General features: G+C 51.9%; 8 protein-coding genes across 8 annotated transcripts; 4 read left to right on the plus strand and 4 right to left on the minus strand.

Annotated features, from left to right (window-relative positions):
* Positions 1–236: 236 nt before the first annotated feature.
* HO173_005838 (uncharacterized protein) lies at positions 237–3,672 on the minus strand (the record flags this gene model as incomplete). The annotated part of the gene is made up of 2 exons (XM_037307751.1): positions 237–3,555; positions 3,614–3,672. 2 exons carry the CDS (start codon positions 3,670–3,672, stop codon positions 237–239), a joined length of 3,378 nt encoding a protein of 1,125 aa, XP_037165560.1.
* A 761-nt stretch (positions 3,673–4,433) lies between these two features.
* HO173_005839 (uncharacterized protein) lies at positions 4,434–4,882 on the minus strand (the record flags this gene model as incomplete). The annotated part of the gene is made up of 2 exons (XM_037307752.1): positions 4,434–4,680; positions 4,878–4,882. 2 exons carry the CDS (start codon positions 4,880–4,882, stop codon positions 4,434–4,436), a joined length of 252 nt encoding a protein of 83 aa, XP_037165561.1.
* A 288-nt stretch (positions 4,883–5,170) lies between these two features.
* HO173_005840 (uncharacterized protein) lies at positions 5,171–5,662 on the plus strand (the record flags this gene model as incomplete). The annotated part of the gene is made up of 4 exons (XM_037307753.1): positions 5,171–5,203; positions 5,258–5,381; positions 5,447–5,480; positions 5,536–5,662. 4 exons carry the CDS (start codon positions 5,171–5,173, stop codon positions 5,660–5,662), a joined length of 318 nt encoding a protein of 105 aa, XP_037165562.1.
* Positions 5,663–6,154: 492 nt separating this feature from the next.
* HO173_005841 (uncharacterized protein) lies at positions 6,155–7,492 on the minus strand (the record flags this gene model as incomplete). Its single annotated transcript, XM_037307754.1, has 6 exons — positions 6,155–6,282; positions 6,340–6,819; positions 6,868–6,954; positions 7,007–7,255; positions 7,314–7,347; positions 7,406–7,492. 6 exons carry the CDS (start codon positions 7,490–7,492, stop codon positions 6,155–6,157), a joined length of 1,065 nt encoding a protein of 354 aa, XP_037165563.1.
* Positions 7,493–8,311: 819 nt separating this feature from the next.
* Positions 8,312–9,563, plus strand: HO173_005842 (uncharacterized protein; the record flags this gene model as incomplete). Its single annotated transcript, XM_037307755.1, has 4 exons — positions 8,312–8,386; positions 8,444–8,720; positions 8,779–8,986; positions 9,044–9,563. The coding sequence occupies 4 exons, from the start codon at positions 8,312–8,314 to the stop codon at positions 9,561–9,563; spliced, it is 1,080 nt and encodes a 359-aa protein (XP_037165564.1).
* A 1,741-nt stretch (positions 9,564–11,304) lies between these two features.
* Positions 11,305–12,098, plus strand: HO173_005843 (uncharacterized protein; the record flags this gene model as incomplete). The annotated part of the gene is made up of 2 exons (XM_037307756.1): positions 11,305–11,309; positions 11,537–12,098. The coding sequence occupies 2 exons, from the start codon at positions 11,305–11,307 to the stop codon at positions 12,096–12,098; spliced, it is 567 nt and encodes a 188-aa protein (XP_037165565.1).
* A 2,167-nt stretch (positions 12,099–14,265) lies between these two features.
* Positions 14,266–14,986, plus strand: HO173_005844 (uncharacterized protein; the record flags this gene model as incomplete). The annotated part of the gene is made up of 2 exons (XM_037307757.1): positions 14,266–14,836; positions 14,904–14,986. 2 exons carry the CDS (start codon positions 14,266–14,268, stop codon positions 14,984–14,986), a joined length of 654 nt encoding a protein of 217 aa, XP_037165566.1.
* Positions 14,987–16,248: 1,262 nt separating this feature from the next.
* On the minus strand, positions 16,249–16,795 carry HO173_005845 (uncharacterized protein; the record flags this gene model as incomplete). The annotated part of the gene is made up of 3 exons (XM_037307758.1): positions 16,249–16,329; positions 16,413–16,619; positions 16,691–16,795. 3 exons carry the CDS (start codon positions 16,793–16,795, stop codon positions 16,249–16,251), a joined length of 393 nt encoding a protein of 130 aa, XP_037165567.1.
* Between the last annotated feature and the right edge of the window lie 2,651 nt (positions 16,796–19,446).

The following is a 19,446-nucleotide window of genomic DNA, read 5'->3' on the forward strand; positions in this document are numbered from 1 at the left end:
CACTACGAGGATATGATCCGATGTTACGAAGATTGTAAGCCAACTGGCGAGTACTCTACATTGGCACCGGAGAGCTTTTTCAAGCAGATGATGGGCTAACGAATTTCGGAGACAGGGAGATGGGAAAGCAGAAACTTTTTGTCATTATTTTAGTCATAATCATCACAGTTCGTAAGATTGTCGTCGTCTCCATGATGTTCATCATATCATCATCGTCTCTTCCCAATCTTCATCAATCATTCCTTCCGCGTCCAGTCCTCGTACAACGCCTTCCCCCTCTCCTTTACCTCCTCATCATCCGGATGCCTCCTCCCCTCCTCAAACACATCCAGCAAATCTTGCTGCAACAAATGCCGCTTATGCGCCGTATGTCGCAAATGCTCGAAATCGTCATCCTCGCACGCTTCATTGAAAACAGTTCGCATGCGGGATGAATAGAGGTGGCAGCTGGCTCCTTGATCGACTTTGTGTGGCGACTGGTCGATGGCGCGGGCAATGGAGGAGCCGTCGGTCACGGCGGGGAGGACAACGTCAGTGTAGCAAGAGGGGCAGATTGTGAATTCCGGGATGTGCGGGTGGATGTGCCAGGGGAGATTGCGGAGCATTTGGTCGCGGGGACATTTGGGAACGATTTGGTTACTCGAGGATTTAGGTGGCGTTCGCGTTTTGGGAGATTCGGGCTCGTGTGTGAGCTTTTTGACCAGTCGTGCGAGTGGAGCGGTGTTGGGCTCTTTGTGGGATCTTCGTGCTTCAGCGGCTACTTGGTCGAGTACATCGATGTATTGAACAAAGTTGTGGCCGTCAGATCGCAGAGAGCAGACTCGTTCTTTGGCTTCACCGTGGTGGCCCCTAGATACGTAGAAGACTTCTTCGAGGACGGGGAAGATACTCTCAAGGCTGTAGACGCAGTGCTGGCAGACGTTGAAGTCCGGAATATGTTTACTGGTTTGATCGTCTTCGAGCCGGTACCAATGGTGGCGAGCAATTGGTCTGTCTTCCATGCACGGCCGCTGCTTTGCGGTCGTTTTAGCCAGGGCCGTAAGGAGCTCTAGATTTGGACGGTTTTCGTTCATGGTCATTTGAGTCGCTAGGCGGATCCAGGGGTCGTTGAGGTCACAGATTGTCTTTTCGCCATGTGGTTCTGGAGCTCGCGGCATCAGATGATGACTGTACCGAGCACCAAAGACATTATGAAGACAGTCCGGGCAGATCGCAAAGCGATGGCATCCGTGGAGAGTGTACCAGTCCTTGTAGCCAGCAACAGGTTGCGGCCTTGGGCACAGAGGTAGTATGACTGGCTGTTGTGGCTGTGCTACAACGGTTGAAGGAAATGGTGCTGACGACCTTGATCCGCTATTGGACGCACTAGAAGCTGAAGCTAGAACTGATGGCCTCGAGCTTGCCGCTGCAGCATAAACCTCTGGTACATAAGAGTTCGCTCTCGATCGTTGCGGACGTTGGGGAATCTGATCAGGTTGGGAGCTTGGGACATGCGTGTTCGATCTCGCGCCGAGAGACGATTGTTCGAACTTCGCTGGCTTGTACCTATCGCTGGGCGACGAAATGCTTGGAGACGAAGGTCTCGATCGTGTTCCGGGAGAGCGTGTTGACTCAGCTGGCTGCAAGTATGATGGCGTGCTTACTGTTAACTGCGGGCGAACGTCGGTGTACGAGGCCGATCGCTGACGTCCTGAAAATCCGGGTCTCAACGTCGAAGACGGAGCCAAGGCCGGGGCTGGGGCTGGGGCTGGAGCTGGAGCTGGAGCTGGAGCTGGAGCCGGTGCTGTGGGTGCAATAGATGCGTGCCTACTCGCTGCATACCGCGCTTCATGGATTCCATTGGAGCGGTAATCAGCACGCACCGCTGGGGATGGTGATCGAATGCTTATCCCGGGCCCAAGGATAGGTTCTGGCTCCACCATATTGGTCGGAGAAGGTAAAGGCGTCGTCATCCGTGATCTTGGGGTAGTGCGTCGGGGCCTTTCAGTCATATCTGCTTCAACCGGATGGACTCCTGTACCTGGAGTCCTAGGAGTCCTTGGCGTTGAATTGTTCGACAAGGGCGAGGGCGGCCTTGATCTTTGTATCTCGTTTTTCAGGCCAGTAATGGTGTGCGTTCGGCGATGGTGGACCTCATTTGGTGGCGTTCTAGGAGGAGAGGAGTAAGGCGACGTTGTGGGGGAACCTCTGGGTGAAGCCATTGGGGAAGGGTGTGGAGAAGGCCGAGGCGAAGCTTTTCGTGCACCAGCTATGTCGTGCTCGAGCCGGGCGTTTATGCCCAGAAGGAAGTCCCCACTCAGAAGCGATGCGCGATTAGTGGCAGGTCCTTTGTGTTCTGCGGCTGATTCAGGCGGGGTTGGTGTAGGCTGCCTAGAGCTATGTCGCTGTTGAGGGCAATCGTTGAAGTGTGGAGTCGAAGACTTGGGCGAGTCCTGTGCCGAAAGCGTGTTAGGTCCTTCATGGTGTCTGCCAGAGCCGCGGCTGGCGTCGGATTCGTCAGAGGATCCATGACGATACCCAGGCTGCAGCGGTACCGTCCTGGAAGAGAAAGGCGCTCCTGGATATGCTGGTGCCGCTGATGCATGTCTGCCCAACGGAGCCAATGGCGGGCGTGTAGGATGATGATAGCTATCGTTCCTGTGGTCTCTCTCTCTATCTTTGTACCTTTCCCTGGTGCTTTCATATGTCGCGCTTCCAGTATCATAGGCTGATGCATGCCTGCCTGATGAAGCCAATGCAGGGCGGCCGGATTTCTTAGGGTCATGTTTGATTTGGTCTAAGTCTCTAGAACTGTCATCCTTTGCAATCCTTGGATCGTAATATGAATGAGATCTTTGGTTCTCCGCGTACTTTACTCTAGGACTCATGATTTCGGGAGAGAGCATGTGTTCAGCGGAAAAGCGGTCTTCCTGTGGCCTTGACGGTCGCGGTCCAGATGCATAAGGTGACCTCGCACGCTCCAAAGGGGGTGGAGCATCGCCTCTTGACTTGTCCCGTGCGAAGTCTGTGTCCAGTTTGGGAACATCCCTCCTTCCTCTCTCGTTCCGCTGAGGCACGGGTGCATGTCTTTGGGATGTCGTTGAAGGGTTCCTTGGCCCGCCATAGGTCAGTGGGATCTGATCAACATCCTCTGATTTCCGGATGCAGTGACTATCCTGACTGTCATTGACCGGGCTTAGTGGTGTTGCAGGGCCAGAACCCTCTGAGGAAGAGGTGGAAGCCAAGCTCTCTGTATCATCATCGGCATCCTTGACTATTGGTTGTTGGTCCGGGGTTCCCCGCATTTGGACTCCGTCATCCTCAACGCCGACTGGTATTGGCTTGCCTTCTTTTGATAACTCCTTTTTCAACGATGCAGATTCATCCTCTACCCTTGGGGACGGTGGCCATCTTTGTCTGGCACAGTTGGATGTGTATGGCTTGCGGAGCCTGGAAGGTGATCTCGCACGATGAGGACGAACTCTGGAGGGTGTTCTCGGAGGTGGAGGTCGAGCGCTGCGACTGCGTGCCTGAGGGTATGCCTGGGGCTTCAGCGGCGAAGGGTCCTCACCGCGACTAAAAGTTGGTATTAGCGAGAGGAGCATAACACCTAGGGAGTTGAAGTTGTCCATACTCGTTGTCCCACGTCTCGTACGACGTTGATCGATGGTAATGGCTATGGGCAGAGGCCATGCTGCTGTCCGTAAGCAAATACGAAACTGTGTTCTGCCCGAAGAAATGTACTGCCAGCTAGAATTGGCAGAGAGGAAGAGACTGTTGTTCGCAAATGGTGCCGAGGCTCACTTCTCGCTGATTGCTAACATTGGGCTGCTCGGAAGACAGTGTGAGTATTTCACGAAAACAAGAGTGGGAAGAGAGAGTCGTAATTGGCAAGGCTAGGTATGTGAGACCTGATTTAGGTAATACGAGTAGACCAACGCATTGAACTGCAAAACATTGCCTTCCGGCTTGAATGAATCAATGACTGTAACCCTTCTGCCTCCCCACTTCTCCAGTCTCCACAGCCGCACAATAATACGCAGAGAACGAAGCTTGAGAAAAGGCGGTGGCAGCAGGTGGGGACGTTCACTGTTGAAGGAGTTACTGCCCGGCGATCCCTTTGCAATGAATGGCTAGAATCCTCCTTAGGGAGTCTTTATAGTGGTTGTGGTGGGGATGCTGTGCATAAAGTTGCGGATAAAATTGTGTTGATTGGGGCGGTGCCTGGCGCTAGGAAACATCTTTTCATGCATTCGACGCTCCTGTGACAGTACACCACCAAAAATATATGGCAATGCATTGATGAAGAGGCGGATTGTTTCACTATGACAGCAAAGGTCAAAATGACTGGCAATGCGTTGATTCCATCTTGTGCATCAGGGTCTTGTGCTGAATTCACTGAGTCAGAGTGGCCGCCCAGGCGATGACTGCTCCAACTCTGAACCTACCCAACGTCAACGATCGCCGCGTATCCTCGTTTCACGGATCTGTTGAGGTCCTCGGCCTGCATGCACCCTCATGATGTCTATTCCACTCTTGGGCTTCGACGCTTTTCGTAATGGCGTTTCGCTGTCTTCGGCGCGCACGACATCCCCAACCAGTTTCTTCGCCCTTATCCTCATTTGCGGGTCCTTGACTGCCGGCGGTATTCGAGATGTTGGGTACGGGTGCACTTTGGGGATCTCGTTGAAGCTGGGACGCCTGGTGTCTGCTGATAAGGCGAAAGAGACGGGGTCTTAGAAGAAGATAGCCTCCGATGATGGTGAGGAGTCGAAGGCTATTGGACGTGAGAAGTCCAGAAAATGTCTGGATGGCGTAATGTTGGAGGTTATGGACCTATGCTGCAATGTTGAGAGACCCAACGGAGGCTACCATGGTAGTTACTGGAGGCAACGAACGTCATCAGCATGTGGCAGCCAAGCTTCAAAAGCTTGTACACGTACAAATGAGTATAGCGGTAGTGTACTATGTGCTGCTCGTAGTCCCTGTAGTCTTGGAGTCGTAGTGTATCTAGCGATGCAAGTGCACTACCAAAGCATAGTTGAGGTTCAAATTCCTGAGCATGACGCTCTTGCCCATCAATCTGGTGCTTGCTCGCTTCGCCTGTGAGAAGGCTTGGCGGATGTTTACAAAAGTGAAGTCCCTTGTTTCCCCTTCCAAACCTCGGCTTTGAGTACAAGAATCCCAATCCATGGCAGACAACGAGGAGCAGGCGTTGGAACAGGTATGTTCTCCCCTACAGCTTTGTTATTTGAGACTTGCTAACGTCTGTATACAGCGCCTCAAGTCTGCTCTTTGGTTCTCAATCGGCAAGATAGTTGACGAAGAAACGCTCAAGCTTGGTGTCAATGCTACACCACAATTCATTGGGGCCTTGACGGAGATGGTCTGGGCACAGATTGGTAAGTTACAGTTACCTTTGACAGCAAGAATTCGTGCACATGCTGACGTACTTTCCCAACGACAGAAAATATCGGCATGGATTTGAAAAGCTTTGCCAAGTACGCGATTCTCCAACCTTTTTAAAGAATGATACAGGCTGATTCTATGTACAAGACATGCTGGGCGGTCTACTATATCCACGGACGACGTGATGCTTCTATCTCGCCGGAACGAGGGCCTAGAGACTGTGCTCAGGAGTTACATGGAAAGCGCCGGCATTCCAAAACGCAAGAAGCGTTGATGGACACACCATATACAAGAATGGCTTCGATGCATCCTAGTATGTGATGATATGGTTCCATCAATCCATCGCTGTCAGCTGTTCTGCATTCACACAGCGCATCCACTCACGGTAAAAGGTTCATTACGGCGTATGTTTACGACCCACCATGCCAGAAATCTCAAGGTCTCAAGAGGAATCATGACTGATAAGACACGGTATTCGGCACTCGGCAAGACCAGCGCCATTTGAGGCACAGGCAGAGCTATCCCAAAATCTGAAACTCAGAGCACTGAAGGCAGTCTAAGGCTACTGCCAAAGCAAGTCTACGGCCTGTTCACCAGACAAAAGGACAAAATTCAAGTAATGGGTAGCACGATTTGTGAGGACATCTTGCTAGATGTGGCATAGGACAGTTTATCGGCAACTCAGCAACACGAGTATATCTCGCATGGTAAAAGCACCGCAACGGACTTCCTTCTGGCCGCATTCCTGAGACCCAGCCGTTCGGCATCAAGGGCTAACCTCGACGAGGATTTTGACATGATTGTCTTTGTCATTGACAAGCGCCTTGAACCCTTTTTCCTCAACCTCGTCCATCTGAATCTTCCGGGTGATCATAGATGCTGGTTGAAGCTTCCCTAAGAGGGTCTAGGTTAGACACTGCATTTGATCGGTGTCTTGGTTTCTTGACTCACCGGAGGAGATTGCATCCAAGACGTCTTGAAAGTCTCCCTCCTGATACGTCGCAACACCCATGTATTTCCTCTCTCGAAAACACAACCAATTGGGCGTGATGGTTGCGGTCTTCTCCCAGATTGCAATGTTGACGAGGGTGCCTCTAGCACGAATGGCCTGGATGGCCTGGTCAAGCCCAGCTTGCACGCCTGCTGCATCGAAAGCCACGTTGACACCTCGCCCGTCACAGATCTCCTTCACGCGAGCAACCACGTCGTCTTTTGAAGGATCCAGCACATAGTGAGCCCCGAACTTTTTCGCGAACTCCATTCGTCGCGGCGCCATTTCGGACACAATGATCTTCTCGGCTCCTCTGGCCTTCAACGTTTGAATCACTGCGAGTCCGATGGGACCACCACCCAAGATCAAGACCGAATCTCCCTTCTTGAACGGGCTTATGTTGACGGCATGCCATGCTACAGCCAATGGCTCCACGAGTGCTGAGCTCGAGCATCAGTCAACCACTTGCAAGCCAAGGAATTACTCACCTGCGACCTCCATAGAAACGTTCTCAGGAATTTCATATACGGCTTTTCGAGGGACGACCACGTGCTCGGAAAGCCCACCGCCCCAACCTAAGCTATGTGAGTAGCTCGAAGTTCGAGACAAGAGGATCAACAGACTCACCACTAAGACCGACGAACCCGTTATTGTCACAACAGTTGATGTACCCGTCCCGGCACGCACCACACGTTCCATCATATATGATGGGCTGGATGGTGACTTTTGCTCCGACCTTGATATCATACACGCCTTCGCCAACCTCCTCCACTACTCCGCTAAACTCATGACCGAGTGTCAGGGGTACCTTCTCATTGGTAATGGGATGAGGGACGGTGGGCATGATGTTGGCGCCTCCAAGGTACTCGTGCAGATCTGGACCAGCTTCGTCAGCGCTGTTTCCCCCATGGTCGTGGGCCTGGATCCATCATACCTGTCCCACAGATGCCGACATAGGCTGGTTTGACCTAGAGATTTTGCTCAGTCGGCTTGCTCAAGCACAGTCCCGAAGCCGTGCCGACACACCTTCACCTGGCCTCTTCCGCATTGTGGAATGGGAACATCATCGAGTCGAATGTCTTTTTGACCATGAAATCGAAGTGCTTTCATCATCTTGGCGGAGGCTAGACGGATGTTTTGTCGGACGGTGCGATCGAACTGGGCCTCATACAAGGCAGCGTTGTCCAGTGCGAAAAGAAGAAGGATTCATTGCGATATTATCTACTATGTACAACTTCCTCTCCAACCAAAAGCAATTTCGGCACTGAGTCTTCTTTCTGTCGTGGAGTAGCATCGCGATCCCGTGTGTGCGAACCTTACAAGCGGGGTATGCTAATTCACCGGATTCAGTGCGGACCATCTTGCCCACCACGCATTACTGAGCACAGTGGTTCAGTTTTGAGATGATCGAAAGACGCAAGAAGACCAAAGTAGCAAAGCCGATGATCATCGCTGGTGGTTTAATCTGACGGCAGCTTCTTAATGGCGCGCCAGTGGGGCATTTTTGAAAATTGAAAAGGGTTGGAAAAGACCAAGTGCGAGCCTGACAGCTGCAGGCTGCACGAGCCAAAAGAGTGCTGCAGCAAAAGATCAGGCTTTCCCCACAATCCTTTCAAATGCGCTTAACTCCTTTTAGCCATACTAAATTGAGGATCCCGGAAAAATATATGGCCCGGGTCAGGAACGAGCGGGGCTTTAGCGGGGGCTCTGGGACATGACTTCATTGCGACGCGAACATTTGCATCCGCCGGTGATGAGGTAACTTTGGCATTCATACTTCCGCCTACCCTACTTCCCATGATTTAATTCATTCACAACAATTCCTCCTCTTTCAAACATCCATTCACCTCCTGCAAATTACACTATCCCTCGTTCTATACAATCGATACTCTCAATCAATTCAAATCTCAATTCTCGTCCTCCTCCTTCAACATGCCTTACCCAGAAATGTTTGAGGGTTACATGATCAAGGATCAAAGCAAATGGACTGAATTCGAGAAGCAAGAGGTGAGCGGCCATTCAATCGCCTGCCTCACTCTAACGCCGGCCTGACTGTACTTCCAGTTCAAACCGAAGAAGTTCGAAGACCGCGACATCGACATCAAAATTGAGTGCTGCGGTGTCTGCGGCTCCGATGTCCATACCATCACTGGCGGTTGGGGCGAATGCCCGCTCCCAATTTGCGTTGGTCATGAAGTCATCGGTAAAGCGATCAAAGTCGGCGACAAAGTGACCACCGTCAAGGTTGGAGACCGTGTTGGTGTTGGCGCTCAGATCCGTGCCTGTTTGGAGTGCAAACTTTGCAAGGCCGACAACGAGAACTACTGTCCTCACATGGTTGGTATGCAGCCCCCACAGGTGTTGACGGGCCCCGCACCTGCGTGCTAACGTGCAATCAGATACCTACGGTGCACCTTACGAGGATGGGACTATTGCACAAGGCGGATACTCCAGCCACATCAGAGCACACGAATACTTTACCTTCCCAATCCCTGACAACATTGAGTCAAAGGATGCCGGACCCATGATGTGTGCGGGTCTAACTGTATGGAGCCCGCTGGTACGCGCCAAGGTCGGACCAGGAAAGAAGGTTGCCATCCTTGGAATGTGAGTACTCATGTTCAGTCATGCCAGCCTTGTCCCGGCAATTGACATGGTTTCTAGTGGTGGACTTGGTCACTTCGGACTACTGTGGGCATCTGCTCTCGGCGCCGAGGTCTACGCCCTCTCGCACAGCGCCAACAAGAAGGATGACGCCTTGAAGCTCGGTGCCAAGGAATTCATCTGTACAAAGGACAAGGACTGGGCCAAACCCCTGGCCTTCACCTTCGACTTCATCCTCAACAGCGCCGACATGACTCACGAGTTCAACATTCAAGAGTACATGTCTACTCTAAACGTCAACGGCGAATTCCACAACGTCGGTTTACCAGACAAGCCATTGCCACAGATGATGGCGCAGGATTTCGCGCCAAATGGCGCCAAGATGGGCGGAAGCCATATTGGTAACAGGCCGGAGATGTTGGCCATGTTGAAGCTGGCCAGCGAGAAGAACATTAAGCCTATGATCGAGACGCTGGATATAAGTGAGAAGGGATGCAAGGAGGCTGTGGAGAGAGTCAAGGTCAATGATGTGCGATACCGATTCACGCTGACTGGCTACGAGAAGGTCTTTGGGAAATGAAGCAATGAGCGAGATGACTCAGCATGTGATGACAGGTAGGAAGCAATTGGAATAGAGCTATATTTAGAGCAGGTAGGAGATACTGCAAGATCTCCCAGATCCTCTGCCAAGCCTGTCATTTATCATCATGTCTCGTCCCTATCAACAGCGGTCGTCTAATCCGGACCCTGCCCGCTGAACACTGAGATATCTCCTCGATACGCACGCAGCAGCAGAAGTGCATGTCGCTTTCGGCCGTTGGTACAGGGACCCAACCTTGTGGAACAAAAGGTGAATGTCGTGGTAACTCTTTCAGGCCAGGTCTTTCGAGCAGAGGCGTAGGAACCAGGTAGGTCCGTTTTTCCTGCTCGAGGAGAAAAGATTTTTTTTTTCTTACTGGCTCAGAGGTTCTGTACACTAAGCTCTTTGGTCGTGCCAACATCGAGGTAAAGTAAGATTGATTTCTATCGCGCCCGCGACCGCTGGAACGGCAGACTGTATCCAGGTGTAGCATCTCAGGTACGAGTTTACCCCGCCAACTTCGTCGTCTTTGATCCTTTTCTACGCTGAGATAGACCACCGACCCGGCTCTCTCTCCGTCGATTCGATCGTCACTCTTTCTTTTCTCGCGCCGACGGAGCCGGCCCGACGTCCCGGACTTCCACTACCCCTTGCAAGTCACGGGCGGTACGAAAGCCTTCGTTACGAGAACGCTCCATCGTACACGCGCTCTCGTCCCATCCTCACACAGGAGGAAACACACCGGACCATCTCCGCCGCTTCGGATGTTCGACTGGCCGCATTCGACGCACGAGTTCCCCCGGCTTGCGTTTTGGCCGCCTTGGCCGAGCGGCCCTTGCTACTTGGCTCGCTCGACTCGTCTTTTCCGCACTCCGGTTCACCGTCGTCGCTTTCCATTGCCGGCGCTGCTGGCTTGTACGGTGCGGGTTTGATCGGTCGGTACCGATGGGCTTCGGGATCCGGAGCCGCGTTCGTTGTCTCGGCGGAGATGGTTTGTCGTGGACCGACGGCAGTGGCGGGGCGACGGCCAAGGTCTCGAGGATCGTACCGCTAGCGAGGTTCCGGTGTCGGTCGGCGTTTCTGGGGCAGTGGCGCCGGTAGTCGGGATGTTGGGATTTTGGCTCGGGTGTGTCTGTTCGTGCGGGGATTGGGCGATGCTGCTGTGGGGCAGGAATGGAAGCCTGCACTCGCGTGTTTGGCGTTTTCGGCTGCTTGTAATTCGGCTGGGGTCTAGGTGCTTTTGTCTGTGCTTGAGTATTGGGTGGGGTGATTTGGGTGGGACATTTTGGTTTGAGGCTGGGATCGTTTGGATTTCGGGGGTTGATAGGAAGCAGGACGTGTTATGGTATAAACGGTGGCAATGAGATGCCTTGGCGGGATAACGGAGCTACGCTTCGCTCTGGCTGTGAGTGCGGACACCTCTCACGCATCTATCCGCCAGTGCCAGAGTTCGGAGCTCTATGTGGAAACAGACGATGACACGGAACGAAGAGTTTGCGATCTCTCTAAAGGCTTCGCCGAGGTTCAAGAAGCAGTGGCACATCAACTGTACAGTTTATTCATCATCCTGTTAAGGATCTCTTTCTCGAAAAAGGGATTTGAACTCTTGACTACTCGTCTGCGGGCATGGTGGTCGGCCGTGGCCATTTTTGGCTTTCGAGGTCGTGTATCAAATACCTCGCTATGGAAGAGGTTCAAGGCTTCGCTGTCTCTCTTTCGAATATGATTGAACCCATATTTGATGAGGTGTTTGCCTTGCTGAGGTATTCGCTGGAATCATGGCTTCTGCACGCCAAAGAGGTCGAGAATGCGGATATGTCTCAGGACGATCTAGCGGCTTTGGACTCTGAATACACAAATGACATGCTGCACTCTCGGGTTGCGAGACACGAACGACTCAAAGCTTGGGTAGATAATGATCACTTCTTTGAGACGACTCTTTGACACATCGCGTCGAAACACAACCTCATCAGTGTTGCGAATGCCGTTTCGGCTCAAAATTACCGGGCGGACCAGACGGACAGATGGTCTCGGACGTCTTTGTCCATCGCCGCCGAAGAAGGGCAAGTTTTTCCAGTCAACCGAGACGACGTCGACGCGAACTCGACGGACTGCGGGCTACGCCATCGTTTTGGGCCGCTGCAAGGAGGGCACGAAGCTATGGTAGAGTTGCCGATGAATCGCAACAACGTCGACGTGAACCGGACGGGCCTCGGCGGTGATGCCTCGTTGCATTCGGCTGCTGCGAGAGGAGGGCACGAAGCTGTAGGAAAGATGTCGGTAGATTGGGGCGGTGTCAACGTAGACTCGAAGGGGGTGCGGGGAAACACGCCCTCGTCGGAGGCCGCTCGAGATGGGCACAAAGAATCTGTGGAAATCCTTCTTGAGAGACGGGTTGATTTGAATGCGAAAAAGGGTCAGCCGACAGCCGCTCTGTTCAGGGTCTCTGTCCACGGCGACTATGAGGTAGTGAAGCTATTACTCCAACTCAGCGCGGGTGCAAATGCGATAGACAAAAAAATCGAACCCCTTTAATTTGGGCCGCTGCCATCGGCCACTATGAGGTAGTGAAGCTACTACTCCAGCGAAGTAGCAATGCAGACCACAGAGACACAAACGGCCGCACTCCTTTACCTCATGCCGCTAGGAATGGGCATCTGGAAATCGTAGGATTGTTGTGTGGAGAGAAGCGATATCGATGTTAATTTCGACAGACACGAGTGGCAGAAGCCCGTTATCCTGGGCTCTTGGATTTTGGCCTTCTTCCTCCGGAATCCAGACCAGGAGAACTTTATGCGTGTAGTGGACTTGTTGTGAAATCGACACGACATCAGCGTACATGGAGAACACAGGTGGGTCTTGGCAAGGTACTCTGAATGGAGAAAACGCCTGTTGAGATACTGAGCATGGTCCTTGTTGCTGGCCACTGAAAACATTTGATTCCTGATAGCATCCTATCGACAACAGGATCAGAAATGCATATCAAAGGTTGCACGCGAGAGCTACCGAGGAGACAGCCAGGATTCTGAAAAAAGAAGAAAGCGGAACAAGAAGGACATTGGTGCTGAATCGACTCGGCCTGTTTTATCCTCCGATTGATCTGCAGCTAGTTCTACCCAGTCGTAAAACGAACATCCCTCGACCGTATACACGAAATGAAGACTTTGTCCATCCATAGCTCCTCTCGTGCCGGGTATTTCTTGCGAGTGTATCCCATTTCCAATACCTTGAATGTGTGTGACGGGGCTGAGGACGGCGCCAATGAACCTAGCAATGTCGCCAGGCGCTATCGATCATACCATGTGTTGTTGATTTTTTGGGGGCGAAAGGGATGTGGTTCTGGGCGCAACTTTATAAAGGGTATTGGCGGGGGGCCATTATCTCGATGTCGTGGATGAGGACCCGGCGGTGAGGAACTTGGATGAAGTAGGGCAATTGAGAAAAGGTTCAATTAGGAGGTTGTCATACTGGCTATCGAAAGACACGACTGAGTAATATGCGTGATCGTGTCCTTCTCCCAAGCATCGACTCCATCCGTAACCTTTCCCCCCCTGTTTCCTGTCAACGTACCGTGGGCTTTCCCCCACGCCTCCGCGGCCTCTCGACGTTTCTTAGCTACGATCGGTTCGTTGCCGGATGGGCCGTCTTTCTTTGGCGGAGAGGGGGATTGTCCGAGCCCTTGTGGGAGGGCACTGGTGCCTCTTTGAGAGGGCCTGGGTTCTGCGCTAATGAACTTTTTGGCGTTTTTGGTTCGTCTTGTGGTTGGTGTTGTGAGCGTTTTAGATCTTTCTTATTGTGTCATTGTTGGTGATGAACGGGTAGTGTCGTGCTGGATGAGAACGCCGGTCTACCGCTCGAGTGTAAAGGAGAGGAGAGAGGACGTTGGAAGAATTCTGGGGAGAACAGGCTTTTCATGCCTCTTCCTTTTCCTTTCCCGAGAACACTTCCTTTCGAATGATAAGTCGTCAGAACCGGAATACTACTGGATGAGGCAATTCGCCTTCCAGAACTTCTCTTTCTTATTTGACAGTATTGACGGTTTTTCGAAACCGCTGGTCGTCAAAGAAGAAGAGTTAGCGCCATGTTGTCGAGGTTGATAATTCTATGAAAGTATTAGGTATGTTTTTTTCTCTCCATACCATAGATACATCTGTGCATAACGCTTTCACATCTATATATCCTCTAGAAACCGCAGCTCTCCGAATGGCCGAGATATTCTTCCTGCTTAGTGACGCTCGTCTACCGACAGGATGTTGCAGTCACGAAGCTCTGGAGTCCGAAGTGTCGGTCCGAAGCGTCGCAGCAGAGTGAAGGAGAAAATCAACCAGAGAATACATTGTGTCGCGCTTCTCTGTATACGTATGCTTTATCTGTGACGCTGTCTGGGTTGGAAGGATTCTGGGAGCAAGCTGGCGGCGCTGTGTTGGATGCTTGGACACTATGATGCGATGCATTGGTCAACAGTAATCATTTCTAACGCCTTCTAACGCCAATGTTTGCATTAGTCTCCTTCATTGTACCTTTCTGGACTTGGCATGGATCACATTCCAGCCAACGCGCCAATCTCCCACGTTGTTTACATACAAGAATCCTCCCCACTCTTTTCAGCCTCCATCTCCCACCCTTCGTTCCCCTTTCCTGATGTGACAAGGAGCAGGCTCCCACTCAACAAATCACTCTCTCGGACCCAAGAACCATCACCATGAGATTCTCCACAACCCTCCCCCTCCTCTCCTTCCTTGCACCCCTCGCCCACGCCGCCCCGCAAACGCACTACTCAACAGTCACAATCATCCCAGTCCCTCTGTCCTCAACCATAATACACTACCACCCCACCGGCCCTCCGTATCCCTCCGGTAGCGACAAACCGCGGTTATACAACGCACGCTACAACGCCTCAGCGAACATATCCCTCTCGTACACGCTCTCGTACCCTACCACCAACCTGCCGCCAACTCCGCGTATATTCGCGGGGCCATATGCTCAACCCTCGATTTCGCGCAACGCGACGATGAGGCCGAGGCTGGGGGATTTGAATACGACGCTACCGCCGTTGCCGTGTACGCTGAGTGAGTTGTATTGCGATAGCAATACCTCGTTTTCTCTCTGCGCCCCAGCGGTAGGGGGTGGGAGCCGGTACGTTTTCATGGGTGCTGTAGCGAATGGGACGTCGTGTCATGACGGGAGGATTGAGAAGGCGGACGGTGGGGATTGCAGCCCCGTTGGACATCTGAAGTGTGAGGGAGGAAGAGGATTCTTCTTATGCGATGAAGGTATGACCCACTTCGAATCGAGTGACGAAAGGAGATGATGGGACGAGTGCTGATGGTTTTGACACAGGTGGCTTGGTGCACATGGGTAGCGCAACCAATGAGACTACCTGCGTAGATGGAGAGATCGAGGTCGTCACCTTGGGGCGCTGATGGCAATGAGAGAGCCGAAGATGGATCCGCTGGGCTTTGCGGTTCAAGAGTGGGGATGAAGCATTCTGGAAGGCGGCTCATGGGGGTGATTTTGCATTTCATTTCCTGTCCGGGGCATCACATTCGGCGTTTCGGTGTGCAGTAATTCCGGGGCATGAAGTCAAAGTAGTTGTGTTGCAAAATGGACCAAGATCCGTTCTCGTCTTGAGGAGGTAGAGTATAGGCCTATGGGAATCGCTGCTTGAGACGGTCTGAGAGAAGATCGTAAATGAAGGTAGAGAGAGGGCGTATGCTGGAGGGTATGTGCTAGACGTGGAAGATACACCCAACCAAACAAACAAATGGCGCAGCGGCGCGATATAGACCCCCAGCCCAAAACCCCCCCACTCGACGACCACGATCCCGGCCAAGACCCACAGCCCGAACGGGCTATCCTCCATGCCATGGCGAACGACACCGGGAGAAACTTTATATTCCGTCATAGATGCAACAGGACTTGATTGGGGGGGAGGAAAGGGACTCCTTGCACCGAGCCTGCCGCAATGGCAGGCTGCCCTCCCTCGGCGACCACGATTAATGAGGGATACACAGGCTACCGCCTGTAGGGTTGGTTTTTCAGCTGCGCTTAGGCTTTGTCGCTGTGTCGGATCCTGGCCGATCACTTGCTACGCTGCGAGTGTCTTGAATTATCATGTCTGAAAAAAAAAGGGTTGGGTCACGTGTACCGGTAGAGAGAAAATTACATTGAATTTTGAATGAGTCACACAGAGTCTGTTGTTAGAGAGACATGGTGCTTATGGGTAATCATGTTGAATGAATACCTATCGAAACGGACCAGAATGATACCGTTTATATTACAGCGAACTGCCCGTGAATCGCTTCTGTGTGTATCGCGAAGAAGCCAATTGTCCGCCGATGTTGTGTAAACGCGCCGACCAACCAGTAATGAACGAGATGCCTCCATGTAGATACCCAAAACAAGCATTCTACTATCAAAATAGAACCTGCGAAAGCAAAGACCCAAAGCGTGTCAAGCAAAGAGCTTCCAACCGTGTGTATACGAAAGGACTGAGGACCAAACCCTTATATCGAAACAATGATATATCACCCATGTGTACGTCATCCTGCAGCAACACTGTAGCACCTGCTGCTTTCTACCCAAGACATGCGTGCGACTGAAACCGAGCAGTCTACTCGTCGCCAGGTCATGTTGGCTAATGGGCCAGGACCTGAGGGTCTCCTGGATCGTGTTCGGCATCTTCCTAGGACGTTTGGGTACCGTCGTTGGCACAGAAGCTATCATGATGGAGAGCCAATGTGCCACCCACTGGACGCTTCAAATTCTTCAATAGGATTAGCATTCGTCTGTTTCCTGAACAAGAAAGGCAACAGTGACTGTGGAGACAGAGCACTCGGCTCTACTTACCTTGCATAGGCTGCATTTGGCGCCCGCTCTATCAACCTTCTCAGGACAATCGTATATCGGCTTGTTGACGCAGAAGTAGTCAACATCGGCCGGGGCAGGATCACCGCCAAGATTGAACGACTGGCGAGGAACGAAGGGCCAGGTTGATTCGTTGACAGTCTCTGCATCGAGACCTCGGGTAGCAAGACCATCGACGGCATTGGTTCCCTGCCATCATCAAAATTTCCGCATGAGTGATGAGTTTGTCTTAAAAAGAAGAAAGGGTAAAACTTAGTCACCTTTTCGGACACACAGACCCTCCCTCGCAAGCCGTGATCGACGCGGAGCCGGACGACCTCATCATCACCCTCGATGGGAGGATTGACGGAGATTTTCCAATGCATCATGAAAAAAGGGGCGACAACGAGCAAATATTTCTTGCAATGCTTTAAGGTTTGAAGGTGCTGCAAATCAAATTGTTCCAGGAGGCAATTTAGGGCGAAGGTACTCTCACGAAAAGTGGAAAACATTCATCGCTGGGGAGAAAGCTTTTAAGGAGACTCATACAGACACAACCTGTGCAGTTCTGAGAGGATGCCACCTTGGGGCTGAAGACCGCAATCATTAGAGACTCCACAGCATGTACGTTACTGATGATGCACGCCATACTGTCCAGTTCTGGGATGAGCATTGCTATTGGACAGTAAAGACCGAGGACCATCGGATAGGAGTGTCCCCGTGCCGTTCTCAGTCGAAGCGATCATGCGATCGTAAAGGAAGCGTGGAAATGTCAAACTCCTTCCGGATGACAGCGGGATGGCGATTTCCTTCTCCATGGTAGAGTTTGGCCTATACTGTTTTGGTAGAAGTGGGAATCCTCTGTGGCAGGCTGCACGTAATTGTGTTCCACCGTGCCGCAGAGCTGAGGGCGCGGCTGCAGGCGGCGAGCATTGAAGGCCCGATTTCCTAGGCCTCTGTCCAGTTGTGGTCAAATCAGGATTTCCCAAGGCATGAAACACTGTCAGACAGGATTGAATCTTAGTATCTAGCCGCCTATCAGAATAGTTGGCCGTAGCCGCCAAAACCGCGCCGAGCCACGGTCAAAGAAACGCTTCCGCACCAGCTTGAGGATCAGGCTGAGCTTCAGCCCGTTGTGACTGTGCTGAGTTTACTGATATGGATTGTGGCCAATGACAAGAGGGAAAAGCTGGAATGTCAATCTTAACGAAGTTACCGCCAGCAATGGCACCGGTACGCAGCGCCTCTCAAGGATGGCGACGTGCATCATCTGTGCTGTAATATAGGCGTGTGACTGCGAAGCTGATGAGAGTGATTGGACGAGTGATGATGAGAGAAAGGGGATAGCTCCTTCGGTAGGAGAATTCCATGAAAACCGCGTTACTCCGCGCGAAGACTGCATGAACCAATCGTCACGTTACCACAATTCGGCCGAACGTTAGACAAGATTGATCTGCATTATCTTAAGAAGGATGGACGAAATGTAGAGCAAAAGGCTCTATTGGTTGCTGGACGATATTGCCGTGAAGCAAGTGGCGTTGCGGCACTCGGAACGCGACAACTTCTCAACTCAGCACACAGGCAGCAACGAAACAAAACGCAGTGAGCGGTGATGCAAAGTAGAAGCATCGGTGATTTCACAAGCAAGCAAGGAAAGACTGTCACTGCCTTCTGTTTGGAATGCCTGCTCATACAAGGTCGCTGTCGCAGAAAATGGCGTGACAGTCCGCGGTGTTGGCCACGTTGGCCATCAAGGCAGAGGGGCCGTATACTGCCGTCACCTCGGTACTCGATGTAACCTGCTCATTTAACGCATTCGACATGAAACTGATAACGCCAAGCTGTACAGCAGAGTACCTAATTCCAAATCCACAGTACGGAAGGTATTGCCGAATGAGCATTGAAGCCTCGCGCTCTTCCCGAAAAGGAAGGTGGTTCTCAAGGCCAGGCTCCCAGCTCATGGTAGGCTATTGTTGCTGTACCTGCATCGTGTTCGAGGCATGATCAGCGTCAACGTTTAGCTGTCGATCTGTCGAAATGATGGTGGAGTAGGTTTTGGAGAAAGCATTGATGTTCCGCTTGGGAGAAGCATACCAAACCTATTGCTCTGTACAGTCCGTGTTGGAAAGATAAGGTCCATTAATCCGAGCAAAACACCTGTGAGCAGCACCATGTGCCCCTCATTCAATCTATCTTGGAGGGTGGTGAAAGGTCAGATGAGCTTGAGAGACAAGGTACCTGCTCATTGAAAGTGGGGTACATCGTACCTGACGGCGGGAAATTGACGCGAGCATGTGATATGGAAGCGCTAGACCAGGTCTCAAGGCTTCTAGAAGAGGCTTTCGATTGTCCGACGTCCAAGTCACAAGGGTATCTTCATTTCGAGAGTGACCAAAATCAATGACAGTGTCTGCAGATCGACGATGGTGGACATAGACGGGACAATGATCCTGGTTGTAAGAAGTCAAGATATGTGGCGACAGCTACCCATATCACCGTGAATCGATCGGCGAACGGAATCCAACGTTATCGTTCTCATCCGACAGGGTACGGACCAAGGCTCATCTAAGGTTAAAGGTGCGGTCCGTTCATAAGCAGGGTAGACCCACAATGTGTCGTTGGTGGGAGTCTGTCACCGCGGTCAGGCGTCGCTATGTAGCTATCAGGTGCTCACATGCCGACAGACGTATTGAATCCTAGCAGAAAGTGCTTGCTCAAGGCTTAGTTCAAAGATCGTAAATGAAGTCCGAAGCTATCGGGGATGCGCCGTTCAGAATTGGCGGGATTGCCATTGATCAGTCATGGGAAGGGTACGAACTCGATATTCCGCCCGATCTGTGTCGGGCACGCAGTTGTAGATGGGGGCTTAGCCTTTGGAAGCTATTCATAGGATGGAAGGAAGCCGAGGAACAGTTTCATGATTCAGATGGGAAGTTGATCTGCAAGGTACGGAGACAGTCTGAATAGTTACAAGTCCTGAGCAGCGAGAGCGATGGTACATTATTTTTCTTTTGTTGACGGGAACGTGATTTGCGAC

The sequence above is a fragment of the Letharia columbiana genome, assembly GCF_014066305.1.
Source record: "Letharia columbiana isolate WasteWater2 chromosome Unknown Sc0000016_s0, whole genome shotgun sequence".
NCBI classification, from domain to species: Eukaryota; Fungi; Ascomycota; class Lecanoromycetes; order Lecanorales; family Parmeliaceae; genus Letharia; species Letharia columbiana.